Here is a 27,836-nt window from a genome sequence, read left to right on the forward strand (position 1 = left end):
CTTCACACAGACAGCACTGACTGAACGGACAGAAGCTTTGTGCCGAAAACTAAGCCCAACCTGTGTCAGACTAATGAATTAAAACGGCCCATTTGAGAGGTAAATACTAACGAGGAAGCGCTTGGCAAATATCCTGGGGTTGAAGTCGTACTTGTATTTTTGAAAATAGATTCATTTTGCATTTGTTAGGGTGCTCAAAATCATCCGTGGGGCAAGTTGGTGGTGAGAGAGGAGGGCTCAAGGCGACGGTAGCAGCCCTTCTTCGCCTGTGAACTAGCGGCAGTACGGAGCGATGCTTGGAAGTTGAAAAAAGACAGTAACAAGTAAATTAGCTTCATTTTTAAACTTCACAAAGTAGTTGCAGTAGTTGGAAACCACAGGAACTGACCACGACCATGGCTATTTTGGGCAAAGATGATAGGATACTTCACTTCCTCTGTGATTGTCTGTAGCTGGAGATGTGATGGATACCTGAATAGTTTGCGGCCTAGGCTAGCAAAGTAGGCTAACGAGTTAGCGCGGCTAACGTGTATTAGCCGCTCGCTGCTAACAGCACTTCCCGCAAAATGCTAGCTGCTAGCCAATGATGTTTGCACTGCAAGTAGCTAGCTAGCTAATTTGATAACCTGTGTGACAGTAGAGATTCACCGGCTGCTCTCGTGTTGTTTATAAAGTGGTTTTCCAACAACTTAGCGGTTCAAATTGCTGTGATGTTACCGAAAGAGCAGTTGAGTTCGTTTCTGTATCTAAACGGTGTATTATGAGAAATTTACGGAAAATGTAGAGCTGATGTTTAGCTGGGGTAATTTAGCATGTAAGCTAATAATATGCACGATGCTGGTTTAATGTTTGCTTTCTGTGTGGAAAATTTACTGGATTAGAATATCGTTAAATATACAGGTGCTGCTTTATCAATTTTAGTGGACAGAATTAGTGATTTGCAAATGAGAATGATGCTTAAAACGAGGTTTTGCTAAGTGCGGTAGCATGGTTGTGTTGAACTTTTGTTTTCTGACCCATAGAGGCCAGTAGAAGACCGTGTGGACCAGACATCAACAAGCATGGAGTTCCCGCAACAGCAGAAACCGGCGGGGGACGGAAAGATCATCTATCCTCCTGGAGTGAAAGAGATTACGGACAAAATCAGCAACGATGAGGTGGTCAAACGATTGAAGGTATGTTAATGGGACTCCCTTCTGTCAAAACACATTTGCTGCAAACCCTATCCTCATTATAAAGCATCTAGGTCCTGGCACTAAGCCAAAATCCTTATAACTTTGTAAACTGCTGTATGTTTTAGTGGCCCTTCGTCTTTTATGGCAGAATGGTTTCCCAATCCTCACAACACTCCCTAAACAACACTTATAACCATATTGTTACTACCAGGGTATTGTGATGTTCTGAAACTTGAGAGAAGCATGATACAAAACAGGACACATTATTGTTCTTAAGACTCCAGCTTTTCTAGTCCTTCCACTTATTCCCTTGTGGCTGGAAAAATGGGATGATCCCAAAATGTGAACACAAGAAAAGCAAACATTACACACTGGAGCTATTTTTACTACAAGGGATCAAACAGTGACTCACATTTAAGGGAGACTAAGGAAAGCAGCTGTAGTAATGAAACTGATTATAAGCAAGATTCTGCTGACTTATTCAAATAAAATTAAAACTTAAGGAGTCACAGAAGGGCTGAATGTAGGATCCCAAATTGTTCAGTATTAAAACAATTGATGATATGTGAGGGCTCCAAGCTAACTTGGAAAAACAAACTGATGATATGCTAGGAGTACAAATAACCAATTGTCTGTCAGTTTCGCTATTTTGGTGCTGCTGTAGTCCATTTTCATTTAGTTGTTTAAGTTTTTGTTGTACATATTTGATGAGTGTTGCCTTGTGTGATGCTTAATAGCAGAACACACTTAATTGAGTTCAATATTACATATCAGATTTTTCATACATCTGGGAATAGGAATATATATATATATATACTTGAAATGTAAAAATAATCTGCAGCAATATTGTGATTTTTGAGTTCAACCATATCACACACACTTTCTTTAACCCTGCAGTAGCTGATTTTTTTCTGACCACTTGGGAACAGAGGAAACAAGTTATTAACACAGCATTGACATCACATTGAAGTCGATGTGGCCAATTAGTTTGCCAACTGTTGCTTGTTTGCACATATAGTCATTATGAAAAAACGTTATTATTCATTTGAGTGTCATTTGTGACCACTGAGCACATTATCAGTCCACTCTTTCAGCTCTGTTTTGTCTAACCAACTCCTGAGGGAAATATTGTCTCTTTAAACCAATATTGGCCAGTGCCTTATTACGGTCACTGGCTAGTTGCTTACTATGCCTGTCTGTGGTTTTATGCTGGGCAGGTAGTGTACAGTGGGTTTTTACAGCTTCTTTGTCATCAACTGCTGCATGCTGTGGCCGAACACGAAGGGATTTGTGAAAGTAAAAAAGAAAAAAGGAGTTAAACATTGAAAAAGCTAAACATTGACCTGAACTCACTATAAAGCTCTGTAAAACTGAGGGGAGCTACAGATCCAGCTGAAAATTCTCTATAGCTTCATCACTACTGGCAACTCCTTTCACACCACTGTATTGTCATTTCATTTAAATAGTATACGTGGGTTTTAGACCTTTTCACAATGCATCCTGATATCCTGACCTGCTACCCATACTTCTAATCCGCAGTGGTTTGAAAGTTGGCATCGGTGTTTACAGGGATCCTGTGATTCCTCTTAATCACATTAGATTGTTTGCTACACTAATACTGAAAGGGTTTCCTGACATCCTAGAACTGTTTATAGAGTAGTGTAGTGAACATAAAGTACACAACCCCTGGCCTTGACATGCTGGACAAAATTGCTGAATCAGAGAATGCACTGCACTGTACTCTGCTGTACTGAGCAGAGCAGTTAGCAAGTAGGTAGCTTATTTTATAAGGTTGACAATTCAGTTCTGTCTTTTCATCTACAGTCAGCCCATAACCAAAGTTATTGTGGACAAAAAATGCACAGCTTCTTTGTCTGTGTATTTATAGCTTTAGGTTTTATAGCATACATTTAAGGTGTGTTTTGTTGAGTCTATCCTTATATTATGACTCTTACTATTAATCCTGTGTTTGGATTGTCAACATTGAATCAAGGAAATGTTGTGTGAAGCTGTTGGCCTGTGCCGGACTCCCTTTGTTCCTGGGTTAAAAAACATCGCTTACATTTTTTGCTATAGGTTAAATTACAGCAGGCACAAAATGTAGTTTCAAATTAGGAAGTCACGTAGTAGATAGCTGGTTTTATTAGCTGCCTTGAGTCACGACTGTCCTGTAAACTGTATGGATCGGCCGCAGTTTATGGGGTTGTCATGACTTAGGATGTTTAGCTGACTCTGGTTATTTTGCAGTTGCATTGACTAAAGGGATTTACTGAATATATGACCTTGCACATTGATATTTGTTGACAAGAAATTGTCTCTGACTACAAGGTATTAAGACATGAAATCAAGAGTGTGTGGATTCTGTTATTCAGTTTATCCCTGCTGGACAAGCTTGTGTTTGCTGTATGCTGTTATCAGGCCTATTTGTCATCTAAACGCAACCAGTGCAGATGAATTAGAAAGTAGACCTGAGACTCATGACTGTATTCAAAGTTATCATTAATGTAAATAACTGTACTGAGTTACTTACTACCAACAGTCATATGTATGTGATAGGTTACATTTTCAGTATGCATAATGATTATGACTTTGTCATTGGTGCAGGTCTATTACTCTTGCTCACATGTATTGCACATATAGGCCTAAAAACATAAAAATGTCATGTTTTCCCCTGCAGAAAATAAAGCTTTGGTCTAATGTTGTATCATGGCAAAATGTGTGTACACTTCAGCCTATGGTGTGTACTCAACACAATCATACTTTCAAGTAAACAACACTGTTGCTCATTTGTTGAATGTTTGAGAAGTCAGAGTTTCCAGAATAACCTGTATTATATTTATTTATGTAACTGAAACATTAACTGAAAGAATAGGTTTTGGACTTTGTAGGGAAAAAAATGGAAACAGGAGACTGTTGCCAACATCCAGCACTCTTCATATCTTTGTCCTTTTAGCTACATTCACTTTGTGTGCTGCAAAATCCTGAATGTGTAGGCGTAGCTAATAAGCCGAGTCTGTGTTAGCCAGGGTAAACAAAGGATAACAGGCATCTCAACTTGTAATAAATCCCTATTCATGTAACTGAAATTGACATTTATGGGGAAAAAAACAATATTTACGAAATATACACAAAAAGCCAAGTTAACATAGAGGATTGACAGAATGTTAACAAAAGAAAAAACGGCACATCAAGGTACATTTTCTGAAACTTCTGTTATCGTAGGCAGTTTGTATTTTACTCCAGATGGTATGAATTCCCTGTTCAGTTTGCATTTAAATGTATGGTGGCAACGCATTTGTTTTTGGCCCATGCACCTTTTTATAATATGCACACTCATGGCCACTGCAGGCACCTTTCGTCTACTCAGCACAAGTAAAAACCTGCCTTTTGCCTGACTGCTGATAGTGATTATTTGGTCTGTAGTGGGGAGTGGTGTGATCCATCTAGCATGCTAGGGAAACCTGGACATACAGTCGTGGGCATTGATGGTTTTAAGGCAAAGCAGTTTCCCTTTGCGGATCAATAAAGGGTTTCTGATCTGATTCTGAATTGTTTAACACCGTTCCATTGCCAGAGCTGGCATGTTTGGTGAAGTAGGACAAGTTAACATGATACTAGTTTAATAGCTAACTGAGCTTACACAATGGCTGTATTTTAAACTGATCATGTCGTCTTTGAGATGTATAAAAACAAGTGCTCTTTACAGAAATTTAAGAAAGGATGAGAAACTGGTAGACAACATCTGTTTGATCTGACTGAACTGTGGAGTTGACTGTTTCAATTTTACTCTTTATCTCTGACAGAGAAAATATTTTAGTCAAAGGAATATTTTAAGATTTTGGGAAATACCCTCATTCACTGTCTTGCAGAGTAATATGAGAAGATTGTTACAATTCTCTCCGTTGCATAAAGCTAAAGCTATGACCTGCTTGACATCTCGCTGTGAGGACTTGTTATTTTTAACATTAGGGTTTTCTATACATTAAAGACACAAGTTAGAACTTTGGTAGTTGTTCAGCTTTTCAAGTACTATTAGGTGTATTTTGTTCCCTTTGAACACAGTCAGACTATTTGTTCCAACTTGATTTATTGCAAGCTAAGCTAACTGGGCGGGAGCTCCATATTTGCCACTCAGACACGATAGTGGTGATAGTCTCTTGGCAAGAAAGCCAGTGTTGAACCACCTGTAGTCATTTGATACCAGCCTCATGAATTAAGCTTATGCTGCTTTTACTGTGTGTCGCAGCAGTGTTGCATGTTGCTTATAACCAAACCAGGTGTTTAAACTAGAAATAGCTGTGTGTAACCCTCCGAATCATAATTTGTCTGTGCGTATTTTTTGTTTGGGGTTTTTTTGCTTTTCTTTTTTTTTTCTTTTTTTTACTCCTTTCACATTTTTCTTACTGTGGGCTCATTTTTCATTGCAATATCAAGCCTTCCCCTCCAACACAAATTTCCCTTTGTGCATGTTATAATACCAGAAATCACAAAAAGAGTTGAATTTCTTTCATTATTTATTTTACAAAAAGAAAAAACCATGTCCCGTTTCTGAAATACTGTAGATATTTTACTACTTAGAGTTCTTCTACAAATTAGGTGTTTTTCACACGACTATGCGTATCAACTCCAGAAAGATATTTGACCGTGCTGAATGTATCTTCCAACAACTTGCTTCACTGTGTACAGTTTTTGATCCATGCTGTTTAGTTTATTGCCTGTTAAATTTTATTTTATTTTCAATCTTGCTAATATGTTTTCCATACGTGTCATGCTATCTGCTCTGTAAACATGGGCTGCATTCCGGCCGCAAAGACACTACATTTTTGTCTTGTGACTATTTGTTGCCGTTGAGTCACTCATAGGCTCTCAGTTGTACTGAGGAGTATAGTTTTTTGAAGGATATGCTTATTACTTGTTGATAATTGTTGGATTTTGAAATCAGGCATGTAGAATACAGGGACTTGTATGAAATATATGTAAGTTAAGTGATAAGTATGGATTTGGATTTTCCTGCTATAGACACGCATCACACATGATTCGTTAAAAAATGGCAAAAATGAGAAAATCTTGAAAATTCTTCTTTTTTTCTTTGTCTTTTAAAGACAGCATACATTTCAAACCTGCTGGTGGGTGTTGGGACTCCAAAAAATACACATGGGAGTGTTTTTTGTAGGGGTTGATTCTTTGGGTAGCACTTTGATAATGTAAAATTTACTAGGATGGCCAGTTTGAGTAACAGATCAGTGAGTTTGTAGTCTTATCATGAGCAAAAACTGTAATTTTATCCCATCATGATGATTACCAGGTAAATAGGACTGTTGCTTTATCTCTTATTAGGAATCTACCAGGAATGTGGGCCTGTAGCAGCATTTTCAAAATACAATACTTGTATTATGGCAAAAGTTGAGCCATGTATCACTTTTTTGCCCAATTGCAGAGCATGCTTTTGCTCTCGCCCCTTGTGCTCTCACTCTTGTTGCTGGTGAAATTACTGGATGGCTGCATTTATTTCATGCCGGGCTAATGTCTGTTTAATCTTAGCTGAAGGATTCCAACAGACTGCCACCTGTTTGAATTAAATGAAGGAAGAACGGGTAAAGGCACATTTTGAACCGCCCTTGGGAAGGAAATGGTTCTCTCTTATAAGTTCCTCAGATCTTATCAGAGCTGCTTGCATGAATTACAGGGTGAAGCTGTGGTTTAAACATTTAGCTGTTGTGTACTTTCAGATTTTGCATTAGCACCTATTTGACAGCTTATACTTTCAGGCAGAGCTAAAATTTTGTCCAGATACACTGCAATAAACTGAGGTTGCAGCGTTGCATACTCTACAGCTCAACAGGCCCACACACTTGTGCCTGTGTGGAGAGCCTTCCTCTGCTGGGTTGTGACTGTTTCAGCTAAGAACAGCCTGGGTTGGGGTGATTTTGTGTGCGTGTGTATACAGTATATGTGTGTAGGAGTGAGTGTGGTGCTCTGCAGTCTGCTGGAGCTGTTGGCCCATCCCCCACCCCTGCTGGCTGCCTGTCTGCTGAGAGCTCCGCTGCTATGCTTCAACTCTTTCTCTTTCACACACATACACACAGACGGAGGAAGTGGCAGCTTAAAGCATGGCCTCCTACTGCTTATCCATAAGAACTGAGGTGTTTGATTAGACTGGTGTGAATATAAACTCAGACATCATGGTTTGTGTTTAACCAAGAATTTACAAAATGACATAATTTTAGCTTGTTTGTTTGCTATAATAAAATCCAAATGGGCAGAGACAATTAAAAGTCAGTTGGATAAGAACTGGAAAACTGCAACTTAAAACTAAAATGGTCCTTTCACTTTGACATTTAACTTTCCACTGTAGCCACAGCACTCAGAAAAGCAAAGCAATAGTGCCATTTTTTGTTTGTTTACCAAGCCTTCATCACCATACATACTTGGTGTATACTTAACAAAAGTCTAAACACAGCTTGTAATATTTCATTGACTTATATGCATTATTTTCTACATACTGGAGTAAGAAGTTGTTGTTCCAACACATGACATAAATACAACAGAATGGACATCATGAAACAACCAAGTAGACACTATATTGGGAATGATAATGGACAGATTGAAAGTGGGGTCAGTGGTCAGAAACAAGTGACACATCTGCCATGCATAGAGTTAGTCAAATTGTCAATGCTGGCTTGTTGAATGTTATCCCACTCTTCCTTAAGCGCTTGGCAAAGATGGCGGGCAGTTTGCGGCGAGGATTATATTGTTATTGTTGATGCATCCCTCCAGAGCATCATGTGGCGGTTTGTCTGTCGCACCCTGCTGTCTGACACGGTTTCTTTGACCACAAATGGTGGAGTTGTGGACAGTCAAATGTCTGGCTACGGTCCTAACTGACGTGCCAGCATCCAGCATGCAGATAACTCGCTCTCGTCTTTCTCTTGTCATCTGTGACATCGCATTATTTGAATACAGCTGCATTTTCACATGGCCTTCTATAGTCACTGGTCAAAGGAGTCTCTGTGTACTGGTCACTCTATCTGATCAGTGGCTTTTAAAGAAACTAGTGACAAGGGTGTGGACTCAGTGGTAGAGAATTTGCCACCAGTTGCAATTTTCTAGTTGGAAAAAGAAGAGCATTTTCATGCTGCTTTTTTAAAATTATTTTTAATATGCTACATCCACGTTGTCGGCATCAAAACTGAATTCAGTAACTCTTTGCTAAATGGTCAGATGTACATCCTATTCCCGTTGAGAATTATTACAGAACTGTGAAGCTCTTCTGTTTTAGCTCCATTTAGCTCACAGTTTTGTTTGTTCACTAGTAAACTGTTGTATCTTAGGACTCTCACTTCAGCCTTCACATAAAACCCAGTGCAGCCATTTCCAGTTGATCAAGCTCTGACATAAGACTCTGACATTATAAGTTGCTCTGAAAAATTGCTTCAGCTACTGTGCACAGAGGCGTCTACAGTTTGTACCCATCTTCCTTGATGTGTATCTTTGCTTGTTCTTGCGCTATCATTGTCAGTGCTACGTGATGTACAATTTTTCTGTACAATCTCAAACCTAGTTTTGCATTTCTGTGCTGCGATTTCTTGTTGCCAACCAACATACACATCCAAGTCGATATATCTGCAACTCGCAAAATATTGGTTTTCTGATATGAGCATGCTGTCTGAATGCTGTTTTTTTATTTTCATCGAATCAAGGGGCTGACATGATTTTCAACTATTTATTTCACAATTACATTTTCTGTTACAATTAATGCCAGAGAACAACGAGCCTCCTCATGAATAAGATGCTTGTTCGCTTTGATTTAAATTAATTTCCTGCTTGTTTCCAGGTGCTGATTTTATAATTTTATTTTTTCATGTTCAAGATGAAAAGAGAATACTGTACTATTTATTTTAATTTTGGCTGGTTAAAAACGTGTCTCATCTCATCCTCCACCCTTGTTGCCCTGTTAAACAGATGGTGGTTAAAACCTACATGGACATGGATCAAGACTCTGAAGAGGAGAAGCAGCAGTACCTCGGCTTGGCACTCCACCTGGCCTCAGAGTTCTTCCTTAGGAACCCCAATAAAGATGTACGGTTACTGGTGGCCTGCTGTCTGGCTGACATCTTCAGGATCTATGCTCCCGAGGCTCCCTATACCTCCCACGACAAACTCAAGGTTAGGAATTGACCCAGGACGGAGCACTGTCTTCAGGGCAGTAGTATCTAAGAATAGTCCATACTGTTGCTGATAACACAAACTGAAATAGCAAGTGTGTGCAGATTCTGTGAGCTAAATACAACTCTCCACTGTTTTTCAGTTAATGTCCTGTTTCCTAGATAATAGTAGAGTGGGTTGTCAAAAGTTCACAATCCCCTGCCACCCTCTGAGTCATGAGTCTTCATTTCATTCAGGCTCATCTTTCAGCATTCCCTATAAAAATGTACTCAAAAACTGGTGTTAGTGTAGGATTCGGTCTGACCTCTTTACATGTAAAAATCAACTAAATTGATATACATATTAGGTTTGCAGCAGGAATACTACTAGTACTCATTAGGCACCTTCTAGATCTTTCCTGCAAAACCGTAGTGTGCAACGTTTGTGAATATTGGCTGGAAACCCCTCGTGATCAGCTTTGTCGCTCCTTCTTCTGGACAAATCTGTGGTCTTGAGAGTTTTGCAGGAGACTTTTTTCATTTTTTTGAAGGCTTGCCAATACTAACAAAAGCATTTAATTCAATCACATGTTCATGGTAGTTGCTGTCTTTTCTCCAGGACATCTTCCTGTTCATCACCAGACAGTTAAAGGGACTAGAGGACACCAAGAGCCCTCAGTTCAACCGATACTTCTACCTACTGGAGGTAAGTTGAGTACTTGGTAGGATGGAAAGGACTATAAAAGGGACAGCTGCTTATGCGTAGAGCTAAAACAGTGAAGCGGTCATTCAGTCATTTTCAAGTAAAGTTACTTTAAATATTGCTACACTTTCTCAGTTTTAAGTTTCTGAAATAGCACAATTTTGTACTTCTGTCATATTTAGCTGTAAACTAAGCATCTTCAGGTTTTGGAGTTTAGATTAGACAAAACAAGATATTCAAAGACATCACCTTGGGCTCTCCAAAGTCTGGTTTTCTGACATCTGTTAATTTAAAAAAAAAATATTGTTTGTAGTAGAGCATAATGAAAATCATCAAAATATCAGATTTTTGGATTGTAGTTCAAGGAAAAGAACACTGGACTCTTTGACTGCTAATGACAGAAGAACCTTTTTGTGGGTTTTGTGTGTGTCTTCCGTAGAACCTGGCATGGGTTAAGTCATACAACATTTGCTTTGAACTGGAGGACTGCAATGAAATCTTCATCCAGCTTTTCAAAACACTCTTCTCTGTCATCAAGTAAGTCTTTTTGTGCAACTTGAATATTGCAGAGTGTTTTTATTTTGGAGTTTAACATGTTTCACGAACATAGAAACATGCAGACTGATACATGTATAAAGTCTTGTTTGAACATTATAACGCTTGATGTTTTGTGTGTTTAAACTGTTTATTTACTAGTACAATTCATTGTAACATGAATGGGATCATATTAACTGCTTCATTTTAAATTTATGATTGAATATTTTCCTTCTTTTATTAGGTTAAAATGTCCACATTTCTGTCTTTCTGTGTCCTCAGTAACAGCCATAACCAGAAGGTGCAGATGCACATGATGGACCTGATGAGTTCTATCATCATGGAGGGAGACGGAGTCACACAAGAGCTGCTGGACACAATCCTCATCAACCTCATCCCTGCACACAAGGTAAGACCATAAAGTACAGTATTATTTCAATATAACACCATTTATTTGTATTCAATTTGCATTGTTTAGAAATATCTCCAGATATTGTTATGTGACTGTTTGGTCCAACCCTTACCCCATTTATGTTATAGTAAGTATATGAATATTAATGGATATTTATTTTTAATGTTGAAAACAGTTTATAAAAATGTAAAATTAATTTTAAAATTAGCATTTGTAATACACATGATTTAAATGTTGATTATTTCTTAAATTACTTTGTGAGATATTAGCCTGTTGAGAATTTCCTCATATTTTTCTCTCCTTTTGTTTTTTGTTGTAAAGAGAAACACATTTTAAGCTAACCTTACGACTGGGAGACTCTTCCCTTTCACAACCGCTCATTTCTTGATGAAAATTTAAGAAAAATATTTGTAACTAGCAGCCTTGCAGCCTTGACCAAAAGCTTGACAGTGCTGTGTATCAGTGAGTGTTTCAGTAAAATATTCATAGTTGAACTAACCAATCACTGTGTAATTTTCCTTGGAACAGAATCTGAATAAGCAAGCATACGACCTTGCCAAGACTCTGCTGAAGAGGACCGTCCAAACCATTGAGACATGCATTGCAAATGTGAGTACCATCCTCTCTCTCTCTATATATATATATTTTATTTCTTTGTCTTTAAATTCTGTCAACAAAAACTAGTGTCTAGATCAACAGTACGTCTTCATCAGTAAGTTTTTATCTCAGACCGTTTTTTCTTCTTTCCTCAGTTCTTCAATCAGGTTTTAGTGATGGGCAAGTCATCAGTCAGTGACCTGTCAGAGCACGTCTTTGACCTCATCCAGGAATTGTTTGCCATCGACCCTATGCTGCTTACCTCCGTCATGCCACAGCTGGAGTTTAAACTTAAGGTTAACACAATACAAACAAACACACACCCAAAACAAACAGAATGACACACTGTACCTTAGACCTAACCAAACAGTAGCTCTACTTTTAATAATCATGTGCACTTTTGATATTGAATTATTTGCATGCTAATATTGATGTTTAACTGACCATCTGTCAGATTATGAAGCTTAGAGGGGCACGCTTTGTATTTTACACACCAAACTCTGTTTACAGGCCTGTGAGAGTTCTGCTGCATATGTTGAAAAGTTGTTTAAAGTCTTTTGTAGCACCTGGGTAGGTGTGCAAAATCTGACAAATTACCTTAAGATATCTTGTGTTGTCAGTGACTGACAGCAACAAGTTTGCAAATGAAAGGGAAAAAAAATCAGAAGGTGTGGATTCAGGAAAAAGTGAGCTCACCAGACCTTTTTGGGCCACTCATTTCTCCTTGGGGTTAGCAGACAAGGCTACATTAGCTGCCACTAGCATAACATACCTGAATCTCCAAATCAAGTTGTTGGTCAGTGTCATTGCGGGCGTTGTAAGTGCCAGGGTACTAGGCAGAAGAATGCATGGAATAAAACAAAACGCATCTGGTTCTTCTGAATTTTTTATTTTATTTTATTTTTTATGTTGAACTGTCTATTGCGAGGTCAGCAAAATTTTATGAGTGCAGTTCTACAATGATGGAGCATTTTTTAGGCAACTGATCTTTCAGCTTTAGTTAGTTTTACCCCTATGTAATGCATCATCTTGTCATAGCAGTTAACCAAAGTTTTTTTTCTTTAGCTAGAAGCTTTATTCAGTCAATTTTAACTTGTTCAGTTATTTGAAAAGTTTGGTTTTAAGCAGGATTTTAATGAAATATAGAAGCTTGTGGTACAATACAGGCCACACTACACAATAGAAAACCACACAGTACTGATACTTTCAGGGATGGCCATTACCATGACCACACATCTGTCAGGTGGAATCAGAAGCTGTCATACTTTACATCAAAATGTGAGATTAAAAAATATATCAAATGCAATTTAAAATGAAATTATTTTCATGGCAGTGGTAGAAACACTCACAGATACATTTTTGTTCTGTTTGTGCAAGTCGTGGGTTGACAGATGGTTGACAGTTTGACATCTGCCTGTTTGTGTTAAGAGTGTAACCATGAACAAAATGAATAAGAGTTTGAAGGGACGCAAAAAAAAAATATAACCTGTGTTAAAATAGCTGTGTGTGTTTTGTATTTGCAGAGCAATGATGGCGAGGAGCGTCTGGCTGTTGTTCGGTTGCTAGCTAAGTTGTTTGGGGCCAAAGACTCAGAGCTGGCCTCACAGAACAGACCACTGTGGCAATGTTTCTTAGGACGGTGAGTTGCATGAACACGGTGCAGTGTAAATAATGCTCTAAGCTGATTTAGTTCAATCAGGAGAGAGTCAGAGGAAAGTGATGAAGGTTTTGTTATTGATAACATTGTTAGAGAATACATAACAAAATTTTCTAAAAATGCATTCAGACTATTTAGTGAAAAGACCCTGTTATTATTTTGAAGGGTTGGTGAACATCTCCCTGATGTAGTTCTTACTCCTAGAGGTGATTTATCAATACAGGAGATTTTCTTTTTTAAGCTGGATTTAGAGGTGAATAGGACAATGAAAACTAAAAAGGAAAGCTTTTGAATTATACTTAGGAACAGCAGAGAAGTTGTTTGTATCTCAGAAGAAAATGGGCAGATGAAAATTTGTATTCCTCGTCCTTTATGGTCCTATTAGTTTTGTTCAGGAACCTAATTTGTGTTTCCTTAGTGACTCACATACTAAATCACCCAATTTCTCAAAGTCTGCTGCACGAATCACTTGAATTCATTATGTGCAACTGATGTTTTCCTCCCAGGTTCAATGACATCCATGTACCAGTCAGGCTAGAGTGTGTAAAGTTTGCCAGCCACTGCCTCATGAACCACCCGGACCTGGCAAGAGACCTGACAGGTGTGCTTAATCTTGTGATAATGGTTTTTGCACTTAAATTTGTGTGGATAACATTCTCCTTTTCCTTGTCGCTTAATCCGTACTTTCACATTATGCTTTAAAGAGATGTGCCTCATGACTTTTTCTGGTTTATCCTTTCAGAGTACTTGAAGGTGCGTTCCCATGACCCAGAGGAAGCCATCCGTCATGACGTCATTGTCACCATCATCAATGCTGGGAAGAAAGACCTCAACTTGGTCAATGACCAGCTATTGGGCTTTGTACGGGAAAGAACCTTGGATAAGAGGGTAAGACAGTTATATTTATATATATATATATATATGTAAATATTACAACAGACATGATGGAAATGTATCAAATACTGGTAGTAATGTATGAGTTTATGGGTTTGTCATTCATTGACATTTTAATAGCGAGTTATAATATGATCTCATTCCAGTCAGATCATCAGCAGTCTTAGACCTTAAATACATGCAAAATAAAATTTCTGGGTCCTTAATAACATCTTCCCCACATTTACATTTTGTATTTTCACAAGGTTTTAATATGCATCTGTGTTTGTAACAATGCTGGAATTTCCCTGAACACCAGATTACTTTCCTCATAAAATCAGAAAAGTAAATTGACTTTCCCAAACTTAATTTAATCCTGCCCTCCTTTAATCTGGTTTCCTTTGCTCTCCTCTTTCCCTCCGTAGTGGCGTGTGCGTAAAGAGGCCATGATGGGCCTGGCTCAGCTTTACAAGAAATACTGTCTGCACCATGAGGCCGGAAAGGAGTCTGCTCTGAAGATCAGCTGGATCAAAGACAAACTGCTGCACATTTACTATCAGAACAGCATCGACGACAAGTGAGAACACACATTCTGTACACGCCAGCTTCACTGTGTGCATATATATATGATTTGATGCTGTAAAGAATTTGATTGATTAATGCCAAAAAAGATTCACACAAGGCAAAACTCAACTGCAAAGGCACAGTGCACCTGGACAGCCTTTTGGACGTAACGACTTGATATTTGGTAGGACGAAGAGAAAGTATTTTGTGTACGACATCACCTACAGACAAACTTAAGCAGAACTCCAAAGTCCCACCCTAAGAATCAAGGTCGGCAAATCAATTCACTGCAGCACTTTACAGAACTTACTTTTATCAGGGGAAAAATAATTTGGTTTAAATAGTCTTTTGTTGTACATAACCTTCACCTGCACAGTATGTATCATTAAGATGGCTTTCTTTTGTACTGACATTGCACCAGAAAGATTGTTCCTCACTGCTAGTGATATGACAGCGACACAGCATGTTGAGTGCTCCATCCATCAAATCTAATCGTGAGATTCCCCTGATGAGTTATTTGTTTCATTTTCTCTTTGAAATTTATTCATAAAATTCTTCTTGTTTTCTCCAGGTTATTAGTTGAGAAGATCTTTGCTCAGTACATGGTCCCTCACAGTCTTGACACAGAGGAAAAGATGAAATGTCTCTACTACCTGTATGCCTGCCTGGACACAAACGCTGTCAAGTCAGTAAACCTACAATATTCGCACATCTCAGCAAAAATACACATCCATTTTAGACTGTATATGTGAACACTGACCTGTATGTTTGCCACAAACACATTTCACAAAACTGCAAAATGGAACATAAACCTAACCCTGTATCTACACACCACAAGAAAACAAACAGCACAATGATAGGTCACCGAGTACACGTCACAAGGACAGGATATTGATATTCCTCTGTGTTCTTGTCACCTCTCATCTCACCTGTTCCCCTTTCCACTTTGTCTAATTGATCTCTGCTTTCAGGGCCCTAAACGAGATGTGGAAGTGTCAAAACATGCTCAGAGGCCTCGTCAAAGAGCTGCTCGACCTTCACAAGCTGCCAATCGTATGTTCACACACACACACACACACACACACACACACACAATAATTACCCGTTTCATTTTTTTCTTCAGAACACTTTCAGAAATGCATGCCAATGCGTCTAACACATTTCTTTCTCATTCCCTGTTAGTCTGAGGCGAATAATACAGCAATGTTTGGGAAACTGATGAGTATTGCCAGTAAGTTGGAAACACACTCAATCATTTGTAGTACACAATGTTTTTATGTCTCAGATTAGTTTTTTGGCATTTTTTTAATAGTTAAGTTCTGGGTTGACTTTCTAATCACATGCTACTGTGTGCCTACAGAAAATCTGCCAGATGCTGGAAAGGCTCAGGACTTCATGAAGAAGTTCAACCAGGTTCTTGGTGAGGACGAGAAGCTCAGAGTCCAGCTGGAGATGCTCATCAGTCCGACGTGCTCCTGCAAACAAGCTGAGATCTGTGTGGTGAGAGGATACAGAACACATTAATTGCCTGAGCATGTATGGTCACTTACAGAAACACTGACAGTATCCTCTTCTCTAAATCTTTAACACAACGCACAAGTGTTAACGTTGCTAACATGTTGACTACAAGCACAAGGTCTGATGCTATGAGTTTGTTTTTGGGCCTATAATCTTCCTGTAGCAGTCATCAACTGAGGAGAAACTTGTGATATTTGCAGCAAACTGTTTATTTTATCAATGTATAAAATGTCCAGGGACTTCAAAACACACAGCTTTATTCCCTAAAATGAATATGGTGCAGATGTTCAGATTGATGGTCAGATTTCTACAGCTTTGAATTCTGGCACAGAGCCAAGAAACAAAGACAGATGTGCTTTTTTTTCCCCCATCCTTTTTATGGGCTAAGTAGAATATGAAACTGTAAAATGATCACAACTTTAGAGTTAAGGAATAAAGATACATCAAGGAAATTTGTTCCAGATGTAGCATAGCAACAAGGTATGGTGTAAATGTGTATGCAGATATATAAGCACACATCCATGAATCTTAGTATTTACAGTTTACTGTTTGTCTTGTGTGCAGAGGGAGATCACTCGGAAGTTGACATTTCCCAAACAGCCCACCAACCCCTTCCTGGAGATGGTAAAGTTCCTGCTGGAGCGCATCGCCCCTGTTCACATCGACTCTGAGGCCATCAGGTCAGAAAATTCCTGACATGTTCCACATGTCAAGCTCTGGGTTTTTCTCTGCCAACAGACTAAAAACATTAGTAAATGTTCACGTAATTCAAGCAAAATATGTTACTTTTACAGATAGTACATTTTTATTTAGTTTAAAAGCAAGAAAAGGATTTGTAAATCTCGTTTAGATGAGTGTTTTGTCTTGTTTTTTTGTATACTAAACCAAAGCAGTGTAGTCACGTGCCAGACCAACAGTTTATCTTCCACTATTTCACTCAGAGTGCTTCATGGACTCTGTGTTTCTGTGTTGTTGTGTAACACTGAACCATTAACAGGCTTTTCTCATTCACTGAGACACCTAGTGGTGGTGAGGTATCACTGCAGTCTTCAGTCAGGGCAAACGTTTAACCCTTTCTACTTGATGGAAAAACACCACGAGAAAGGAAATACACACACTGAATGGCATTTAGTGATGCAGTGTCCCACTTTTCTGGTAATACTTGCTACCCTAATGTATCTGAGAGTGCTTAAAGCTGTCAGGAAAGTCACATAGGTATGCATTAGTTTAAAACAAGGACGATGATAATAATTTATGTTTTGTTTCAGTGCTCTGGTTAAGCTGCTGAACAAGTCCATTGAGGGCACAGCTGATGACGATGAGGAGGGTGTTACCCCTGATACAGCGATCCGCTCTGGACTGGAGTTACTGAAGGTACCTTGGATCAAACATACTGAAATACATCTTTTGAGGCTTGATTGTATGTTTATGCACAAGTAATATGTTGAATCAACACATTGAGGTTGCAAAAAAAAAAAAATTTTCACTCTGTTTCTAGGTCCTGTCATTCACCCACCCCACAGCCTTTCACTCAGCAGAGACCTACGAATCTCTGCTGCAGTGTTTGAAAATGGAAGACGACAAAGTGGCAGAAGCAGCCATACAGATTTTCAGAAATACTGGGCAGAAGATCGAAACAGAGTTACAACAGATAAGATCGTAAGAGATAGATGAATGACACTGGCTTTTAGATGTATGTGTGGAAATAATAAACTCATAAAGTCTGTTGTGCTTGTGTTGAACATTATATAAGGCAGGAATCTTCTTGTGTTTAGATTAGGTCTATCAAAGTTTCTTTGGTCTCTTAAAACATTACAGCCATTGTATTACTTGATCCTGTGTGTTCAAATACACAGTTAAGACAGGTCTTCCAGAAGGACTGGGTCACTGTCTGCATGAGAGAAATGTTCTGCTGCATTAGTGTTAATATTGTCTGTTCGTATGTGTCCATCAGGACTCTGATTCCCATCCTGCATCAGAAAGCCAAGCGGGGCACACCTCACCAGGCCAAACAGGCTGTCCACTGTATCCATGCCATCTTTAACAACAAGGAGGTGCAGCTTGCACAGATTTTTGAGGTAGGGAACTGTTTATTTAACAACTTACAAGGATCTATGTATGTCATCCTTGTATCTGCTATTTTTCTATCCTGTGTGCCGTCTTTTATTGACTATTTATTCATATGAATGCATTCATGTTGTTTCTGTCTTCACCCTCAGCCTCTGTCACGTAGTCTGAACGCAGATGTCCCAGAGCAGCTCATCACTCCGCTTGTGTCCCTGGGCCACATCTCCATGCTGGCCCCAGATCAGTTTGCTTCACCAATGAAATCCATTGTGGCTAACTTCATCGTGAAGGACTTGCTCATGAATGACAGGGTGTGTGAAGCCCAGCTTTTGTATATAGTCATGGCAGTGGTGCAGATACTTTTAACAATTACACAGAGTCCTGTTGTTGAGAAGTGTGCATATATGCAAAGAAAAGAGTGAAAATGTAACTTTGTGTCTCCAGTCGGTGGGAAACAAGAATGGTAAACTGTGGACCACTGATGAGGAAGTCTCACCTGAAGTCCTAGCTAAGGTAGGAGGCACACACTTCTGTGAGGCATATTTCACTTCTAGGAGAAACTGATTGAGGTTATTCATTTTAATAATTTTATTTTATAATGTTTTATTAACAGAGAATGAGATTTTGTTTAATAGTTTTGTACAGCAGACTGATATGTTGCAAAGACACGTGGATCCTTCTTTGGCAAATAATTTCTGCCATTCCTGTTCGACCAGGTTCAGGCCATCAAGCTGCTGGTGCGTTGGTTACTAGGAATGAAGAATAACCAATCTAAGTCAGCAAACTCCACCCTGCGTCTGCTATCAGCCATGCTGGTCAGCGAGGGAGACCTTACGGAGCAGAAGAAGATCAGGTACCTCAGACTGAAAGTCGCAGCGCTGACTCACAGTATAGCTGTTTATAGCCATGTTTGAGTGGGTCCAAAAATAGCTAGCTTTGGATGGAGACCTTAGAGTGCTAGCTCACTAGCATCACTTCAAACAACACATTGTTAATTTATCACATTTTTAAATTAATTTAGAAACTCATTACAGATTCTGTGGTCCACTTATACAACTTTGCCACTTATAAAGTCGTTTTAATTAATTCCTGTTCCCCCACCCCCCTTTTTTTTTTTTAAATGTCTTTCTCTTCACAGTAAATCAGACATGTCACGTCTGAGGCTGGCTGCAGGTGGAGCCATTATGAAGTTGGCACAAGAGCCATGTTACCATGACATCATCACACCTGAGCAGTTTCAGCTCTGCGGCCTCGTTATCAATGTCAGTTTCACCTTTACATCACATTTAATTGGCTGCTTTCGTAGAGGATATCATCATATATCACAGTGTTTAAAAGCAGAGTTGATATTTTTAATATGAACAGATGAATTTGTTTTACAGGCTTCAGTTAAAATATACGAATAGTTAATGTTACTAGTTTCACCTGAGCTTTTCCTACTATAAGTCAAAATGTCAACAGCAGCAAAGACCTTTAGTAAAATATAAAAACTATTTGAACACAGTAAGGACAAATTTTTTCATCAGTACACTCATTCTTAGCTACTTTCCGTGGATTTTCTAATTCACTGAGTTGTGTAAATGTTTTGTTATTTATTTTTTGAAATACTCCACTGACATTTGTTCCTATGTGCAGGACGAGTGCTACCAGGTTCGTCAGATCTTTGCACAGAAGTTGCATCTGGCTCTCGTCAAACTGCTGCTGCCTCTGGAGTACCTGGCCGTCTTCGCTCTGTGTGCCAAGGACCCGGTGAAGGAGCGCCGAGCCCACGCCCGACAGTGCCTCCTCAAAAACATCTCCGTCCGCAGAGAGTACATCAAACAAAACCCCCTCGCTCAGGGTCAGTTTTCAACCTTTAGATGTTTTCATGCTGAAACCTCATGTTCCATTATTACACACTGCTGTTGTTGTCGTTGTAAAGATCATAGCAGTGTAATGTGTTTGTTTTTGGACAGCGGTTTAGACTGTGAAAGATCAGGAGTACAGCTTCTATCCTAGTATTCACTGAATTATCAGGAAAATAATGTACATTGCAATTTACTGTCCACATAAGGCGTTTGGTGCATCAGTAAAAACAGCGTGTGGCATTGATTCTTTAGTCAGAAGCCATTAAACCTTTACAGAAGAACAGCACAAATCAAGATGACATAATTACAGACGCATCAGGAAAACAGCAAAAATATGACAGTAATGTGGCTTTAAGGTTTGTTTCATGGATTCATTACAGGAACATTAGTCTCATTGCTGCTTAGATTTGATGTTTTAATTCACAGTAACTGTTTCAGATCACTAAATTCATGTTTTATGTATATTTATGACAATCTTTATTTGCGATTTTGTACTTTGTTTTCTTACCCTAAAGGTGTCATTTTACAGTTTTATCTTCCACTCACTTCTGTTCAATGTGAAATATGATGAGCGGAATGCATCGGTGTAGTTTGCTCTGAATGATTGATGTGGTGCCTAATTAGCTGTTACCATTGCACTTTGTTGCATTTTTCTTTTATTGCTGCTCCTGCTTTCCCACAGCAGTAACGTATAATGTTTCCACTTGGGTTTTTTATTTTCATATTGAAAGTTCTCATAAAAACAAGGAGATGGAAGCATACTTACAATCATTAAAATGAGCTACTCTCTCTCTCTTCCCTCAGAAAAACTTGTCTCTCTTCTCCCTGAGTATGTTGTTCCCTATATGATTCACCTGCTGGCACATGATCCAGACTTCACTAAACCACATGAATATGAACAACTCAAAGACATCAAAGAGTGAGTCTATTTTGGCTTTGTGTCGAGCTTTATAACTTTTTTTTTTTGCTTTTTAGCTCTATGTCAATATACACAAGTGATGATGACTGCAGCTGTATCATGTTCTTTGTGTGTTGCCGTTTATGTGTGCAGGTGCCTGTGGTTCATGCTGGAAGTGCTAATGACCAAGAATGAGAATAACAGTCATGCCTTTCTGAGAAAGATGGTAGAGAACATCAAACAAACCAAGGATGCTCAGTGTCCCGAAGATGCAAAGGCCAATGAGGTAAGCACACACAAGCATATTCAATGCAACAAACGCAAACAAAACAGAGGCTGCATTCCAATTAAGATACTTTTACTTTTTACTTTAAGTACATACTACAGCTGCCCTGACAAAGTATAAACTGTTGCATCCCGTATGGAAACAATTGGGACATACTGTTTGTCATAATATTGTGCCCTAAACTTGGAGTGTGACATTCTGTTGTGTGAAATGAGCTGTCATCTGTCTGCCCAAGCATTCTTCATACTTGCGTAAAAGACCACAACAGATATGACATACCTGTGCATAGAATTGTGGGTCAGAATGGCCGGAAAAGCTTGCTGGGTGGCATACGGCAAAATCTGACTGCATATACTATAATTTTTGAGTGCACTTGAATATAAGCCGCACCCATTAACTTTGAAAACATGAATTTAAAAAATTGTACATACAGTTAGATCCATATATAGTTGGACAGAGACAAAGTTTTTCTAATTTTGGTTCTGTACAGTACCACAATGAATTTTAAATGAAACAATTCCGATGCGGTTGAAGTGTAGACTTCCAGCTTTAATTCAGTGGGTTGAACAAAAAGATTGCATACAAATGTGAGGAACTAAAGCATTTTTAAACACAATCCCTTCATTTGAAGGGCTCAAAAGTAATTGGACAAATGAAATAACTGATAATAAAATGTTCTTTTCTAATACTTGGTTGAAAACCCTTTGCTGGAAATGACAAGTCTTGAACTCATGGACATCACCAGATGGGGTTCCTCCTTTTGAATGCTCTGCCAGGCCTTTACTGCAGCAGTTTTCAGTTGTTTGTTTGTGGGCCTTTCTTTCTGAAGTTTAGTCTTTAACAGGTGAAATGCATGCTCACTTGGGTTGAGATCAGGTGACTGACTTGGCCATTTAAGAATATTCCACTTCTTTGCTTTCATAAAGTCTTGGGTTGTTTTGGCTGTATGTTTTGGGTCATTGTCCATCTGTATTATGAAATGCCGTCCAATCAATTTGGCTGGATTTGAGCCAACAGTATGACTCTGAACACTTAGGAATTCATGCTGGTTCTGTCCTGTGTCGCATCATCAATAAACACCAGTGACCCAGTGCCACTGGCAGCCATGTATGCCCAAGCCATCACACTGCCTCCGCCATGTTTTACAGAGGATGTGGTATGCTTTGGATCATGAGCTTCTCCATACATTTTTCTTGCCATCATTCTGGTAGAGGTTGATTTTGGTTTCATCTGTCCAAAGAATGTTCTTCCAGAACTGTGCTGGCTTTTGTAGATGTTTTTTAACAATGTCCAATCTAGCCTTTCTATTGTTGAGGCTTATGAGTGGCTTGCACCGTGCAGTGAACCCTCTGTACTTGCTCTCATGCAGTCTTCTCTTTATGGTGGACTTGGACAATGACACGCCTACCTCCTGGAGAGTGTTTTTAACTTGGTTGGCTGTTGTGAAGGGGTTTCTCTTCACCATGGAAATGATTCTGCGATCATCCACCACTGTTGTCTTCCGTGGACGTCTAAGTCTTTTTGTGTTGCCAAGCTCACCAGTGCATTCACTTCCAAATGCAAGCACCACACCTCAGAACAACTCCAGGCCTTTTATATGTTTAATTGGTAATGACATATCAAAGGAATTGCCCGCACCTGCCCATGAAATGGCCTTTGAGTCAATTGTCCCATTAATTTTAGTCCCTTTTAAAATAGGTTAAGGAGCTCAAACTCCGAAACCCTTCATCCAATTTGAATGTGGATATCCTCAAATGAAAGCTGAGAGTCTGCACTTTATGTCCATGTCCATTGTATAACTATAATTGGAATATGTTTCATTAAACAGGTAAAAAAAAAAAAAAAACTTGTACCATATGGACCTAACTGTATATAGGCCGCACTTGTCTATAAGCCGCAGATGTACACATTGTAACATGAGATCTATACACAGAAAGATTTTTTTAAACTTTTAATTAAATACGTACCAGTAACACACACAAATATGTACCGTAAAGCCTTTTCTCCTAACAGCACCTGTAACGTGCCTGGTTAAAAAAATAAAAAAATACAGAAGCCTACCAGGAAAAGTCATCGATCGCTATCTTCATCTTCCTCCTGCACGCTAAAACCACTAAAGTCGTCTTCTTCAGCGTTGGAATTGAACAGCCTCAGAATTACTTCGTCACACACTTCCTCAGTCTCTCTTTCATTGACGCTTTTGTCGTTGAGACTTTCGTCTCGAGGCAATTTTGTGAAACTCATAAAAATCCATAAATTAGCCACATCATTGTTCAAGCCGCAGTGTTAAAAGCGTGTGAAAAAGTAGCAGTTTATAGTCTGGAAATTACGGTAGTAGGACATCTGGGTACTTTTGACATACGACATTTGATGTACTATGTGTTGGAGCATACTAAATGTTTTCTGTTGTACTATATAGGATGATAGTATGGATACTGGATTGGAATGCTACCTTACATGTGGCTGGACCTGCACCATAGTTTCTAATCTGTAACACACATCGGTTCTAGCAAATTTGTAATTTTTTTATCCTTATTCTGTAGCTATAGCTCCTTCTGTGGTAGAGTAGTCCCCACATGTTAACATATATCTCAGTAGGGGCAGAATGCTGTGCAGAACATAGGGATTTTATGTTCATGGGAATGTTATATTTGTAAGGAAAGCAATAAAGCACAAAACTCACCTCTAATTTGTCAAACAATCCTAACGATCTGTCTCGTGTTGTTGTCGTTACAGAAACTGTACATTGTCTGTGATGTTGCGCTCTTCGTGATTGCCAACAAGAGCACTGCATGTCACCTGGATTCACCAAAAGACCCTGTCTTACCCTCCAAGTTCTTCCTCATACAGGACAAGGCAATACATACAAACACACACGCACACCACCAGATGTGTCGATAATGTTACATATGTTATATGCTCTTATGTACTGTTAAAAGCCAAAATCCCAACCTCTGTTGATATTTGTCGTTTGGCAGTTTATGCGTATCGTAATTTTCTCTTGTAATCTCTTTTAGGACTTTAAAAATGATAAAGAGTATCTGACAGCAGAGATGAGACAAATGCTGCTCACTGGGAAGGTAAATACACAACACATCACAGCAGTAAACAGCAGAAAGTCATTAGAATGCTTAGAAATCAATGTTAAGGATTGTAATGCTTAGTTTTGAAGTTCATTCATTGGAGCGGTGGAGAAAATAAGACAGACTAAGCACATTTTTGGCATTTATGGGGAAATTTGGGTATGTTGTGATGTGGGGCTGAAATAAGGTAAAAAATAGTTTGAAAGACATCCATATGTAAACGTCTGTTTTCTGAATATATATGTATGAATACAGTGAGAGCTGAAGAACACTACATAGTGATATATGAAACCTGATATAGTAACAAATGTCCCTACGTCTCCAATCACTCCTTTTCTTTTTTTACACAGCCTAAACCAGCTCCAGTGTTGGGAGCTGTGAACAAGCCTCTGACCGTACCAGGGAGGAGGATCTTCACTAAGACCACCACAGCTTCCGACACAGCCAGTAACACCAGCACCAACTCCTCTCCGCTGAGTTCAACGATCAACAAGAACAGGTAAACACACAACACATGCACTTTACCACTCGTACACATAATCAGAACACATATTTCATCTGTGTCATTTTACACATGTCTCTTAGTAACAGCAGCGCTCCTACCGAGTCATCAGAGAGCCGAGCGCAGGAAAACAACGAGAACCCGGTTATCAAGAATGACGAGGGAAAGAAGGTAAGTTCAAACACAAAATACAAGATTAACAAACTTCAAGCGCTGTTTTCTAGACTGAGCTTCTCTTACTGTCTTTCAAGGAGGAGCCGAGTCAGAATGCGACTCCTGACGCCGGGACAGAAGCGTCACCTGTCAAACGACGTGGCCGCCCGCCTAAAACGGCTGCTGCTGTTCCTGTAGCGGCGGAAAAAGAGGGAGCAGCACCAGCAGTGGGTGGAGCGGGCAGAGGCAGGAAGAGAGCAGCTGACCCCAACTCCAACCCATCCGCAGAGTCAATCAACATCAAGATGTCAAAACAGCAGCAGCAGAATGACGAAGGGACAAAGAGACAGATCGACTTGCAAAGGTGAGAGTGGAGAGAAAAAAAAAGCTGAGGAAAAAGAGACCATGTGGCAGAAAGTATTACAATGGAAGTTGTCAGGACAAAATAGAAGGCTTGTTACACCAGTTTGTGCATCAGGTATCAACTGTTTTTTCTTAGCAGGTGGCCATTTGTGAACAAAGTGAAGGAAAAAATGAGACACATGGAGCCTGGAGAGGAGACAGGGAGAGTTGTAGGGAAAGTTGCCCTCTTCCTGGGCAGTGAAGGTGACACTGAGATAGAGCTGGAATCCAGCCCAGATGCTGTTAGGTACCCCCTCGCACAAGGACACGCCAGCTGTGCAGTCTGGTCTGCCACATATATCCGAGGAGACACTAAGTCTACCAGGAGGGGAGTTCCCTCTGGCAGGCAGGGAGAGTCCATCAGTCGAGGGAAGGCAGTGAGTTGGTTTAATCAAGATGTTTAGAAAGCCGTACTACACTATCCAGGTCTTGTGTTTCGCCTATGTTTAAAAAAAAAAAAAAAAAGAAGTCCAAATGTTTTTTAAAACTTGAGTAATACCAATGTCTTGTTTGTATGTCAAGGGTAAAAGAAGGTGAATAATAAGTTTAACATAAAGACTGGAAACAGCCTAGCACTCACTAAAGTTCTAATATACTTAGTACCATAATCTCTAAAGTTTCCCAAATAACGCGCTGTATCTTAGTTGTTTAACCAAAAACAGATATGTAGAAATAACAATTAGTGATTACAGTGGGAGCTAAACCACCAGACTGCAACATGAAGTGCTATACTCGATTGCCAGATTTAACTGCACAATATTCCTTCATGCAGTAGCAGTTGCACCGTACCTTGACTGATAAGAAAACTCAGAAGTAGTTCATTGTTGGCGTTTTGTTTCCCATATTTAAATCAGCATAGCACTTTACCAATCATGATCATTTTTACATATATGGTTTTGCAGGTGCAAATGTGATGAAGCCATGTGAGTGGAGTTGATTTTCTCATGTAATTGTCTCAAAGAATCCGATAACTAGTCCTTAAAATCCTGTTTATGAGGCGACTTCTCAGCTTGTGAGCATACATGTAGGTTTTGTATGGCTCTGAATTGGAACTCTGAGAAAGCTGCTTTAGTGTAAGTAATCCTACTGATCTTCTGCACCTACTTTATGAATAGTTAATGAGATGGCTGTCACCTATTAAAGAGACACAATCTGACAAGTCAAGTAACCAGCATCACTGAGTCCAAACTCTGTTGTCTTTCAGGTAAAGAGGAGACCGGTGAAGGTGAAATCAAGACTGTAGAGAACGGGCCAGACTCTTCTTCAAACTTTCCCAACCTCTCCCTCCCCATGTACAAGCTCCTCTGACTCTTAAAGCTTTCCTGGATACATGATGGACCTTTCTTAAAACACATACACATACACAGGTGCACACACATACACACACACACACACACACACACACACAACACTGACATCCTAGAAGGTTTTAAACAACTTGTAGTCAAGAATTGAAGCTCATTGTATGTAGGTCTTACTCAGAAACATGTTATTATTTTTTTCCTTTGTGTTTGTTGCTCTTTTGCTTCTTTTGTGGAGCCATTTTTAAGAAAAAAAAAACAGGATGGACATTTTACAAACGTTTTAATCTGGTTATGATTGTTGCTTATTAAATTCCCTGGGAAAAATCCTACTATATGTCTCTCGACCTCTTCCTCCTTGTGTCTGTGTTGCACAATATTTTTATTTTAAGCTCACCAGTTTTACAGTTATATTTTGTATATACGCCTTGTGCAACTCTCCAGTTAAATCTTTTTGAATATCTACAGACAGTTAAAAAAAAAAATTGCAGCAAATGCTTAAAATATGGGAACATTAATACATTTAACAGATGTACCGGCACCAAAATTTTATAAACTTTGGTATGTTTAGGTTTCTAACTTTGGTATGTTTAGGTGCTTTAGCTGTGGTTATAGTGTCACAAGGCCAGGTAGAAACTCTGGATGGTGGTTTGTTAACTGCCACCTGCAATGCTTTCTGAAGGCCTTCTGATTTATTTCCAGTGTAAATGGACAAATTGAAGCTGTTGAACATTTCTCGATACTGTGCTCCGAGCTCTGTTCGCCGCCTCGTCACCCTGACAGGTCCGAGGCTCTGAAATCGAGCTGGGTTTAAATTACTTTTGGTTTTTTACTGCTGAATTACTTCACTTTGGAATGCATAAATGATATATTACTATACAAGTATGTGTTCAGGTTTCTGTTCATCTTTTACAATTAAATATTTTTTGTACTTTTGTCAGGTTTCTGTTGGGTTAATCCTGCTTTTAGGTATTGAGTGAATGGAAACCTTGAGGGTTGTGTTGATGACAACTTATTTTTGATGTAGTTAAAATATGCCTATTCTCATGATCATATTTAAGTTTCTTTTCCAAAAAACAAACAAACAAATAAATGCTTTTAGATGTTACTGTGCAGTGCG

At 39.1% G+C, this 27,836-nt stretch overlaps 1 protein-coding gene across 6 annotated transcripts; it reads left to right on the plus strand.

Moving 5' to 3' along the window:
• Positions 1–27,824, plus strand: pds5a (PDS5 cohesin associated factor A). 6 transcript variants are annotated; one of them, XM_008278402.1, is made up of 34 exons: positions 1–99; positions 190–323; positions 1,023–1,175; positions 9,138–9,341; positions 9,939–10,025; positions 10,462–10,559; positions 10,839–10,965; positions 11,497–11,577; positions 11,721–11,861; positions 13,089–13,204; positions 13,729–13,823; positions 13,965–14,110; positions 14,521–14,672; positions 15,231–15,344; positions 15,631–15,712; positions 15,842–15,890; positions 16,020–16,159; positions 16,742–16,857; positions 17,446–17,551; positions 17,676–17,836; positions 18,132–18,255; positions 18,397–18,555; positions 18,689–18,757; positions 18,961–19,097; positions 19,383–19,506; positions 19,880–20,084; positions 20,896–21,010; positions 21,143–21,275; positions 24,012–24,131; positions 24,293–24,355; positions 24,709–24,857; positions 24,944–25,031; positions 25,112–25,377; positions 26,620–27,824. In XM_008278402.1, the coding sequence occupies exons 3-34, from the start codon at positions 1,062–1,064 to the stop codon at positions 26,621–26,623; spliced, it is 3,885 nt and encodes a 1,294-aa protein (XP_008276624.1). In that variant the 5' UTR covers positions 1–99; positions 190–323; positions 1,023–1,061; the 3' UTR covers positions 26,624–27,824. The 6 variants fall into 6 exon arrangements, with proteins under 6 accessions (XP_008276624.1, XP_008276623.1, XP_008276626.1 ...); XM_008278401.1 differs by lacking the exon at positions 190–323; XM_008278404.1 differs by lacking the exon at positions 190–323 and having other exon boundaries at positions 25,115–25,377.
• The last annotated feature ends 12 nt before the right edge of the window (positions 27,825–27,836 follow it).

Source organism: Stegastes partitus, unplaced genomic scaffold (genome assembly GCF_000690725.1).
Source record: "Stegastes partitus isolate 25-593 unplaced genomic scaffold, Stegastes_partitus-1.0.2 Scaffold123, whole genome shotgun sequence".
Classification (NCBI taxonomy): Eukaryota; Metazoa; Chordata; class Actinopteri; family Pomacentridae; genus Stegastes; species Stegastes partitus.

Coding starts and splice junctions, on each gene's coding strand:
- pds5a (XM_008278402.1), top strand. CDS start 1,062: ATGGAGTTCCCGCAACAGCAGAAACCGGCGGGGGACGGAAAGATCATC. Junction 10,560..10,838: donor ACACTCTTCTCTGTCATCAA/GTAAGTCTTTTT, acceptor CTGTGTCCTCAG/TAACAGCCATAACCAGAAGG. Junction 24,858..24,943: donor TCAACGATCAACAAGAACAG/GTAAACACACAA, acceptor CATGTCTCTTAG/TAACAGCAGCGCTCCTACCG.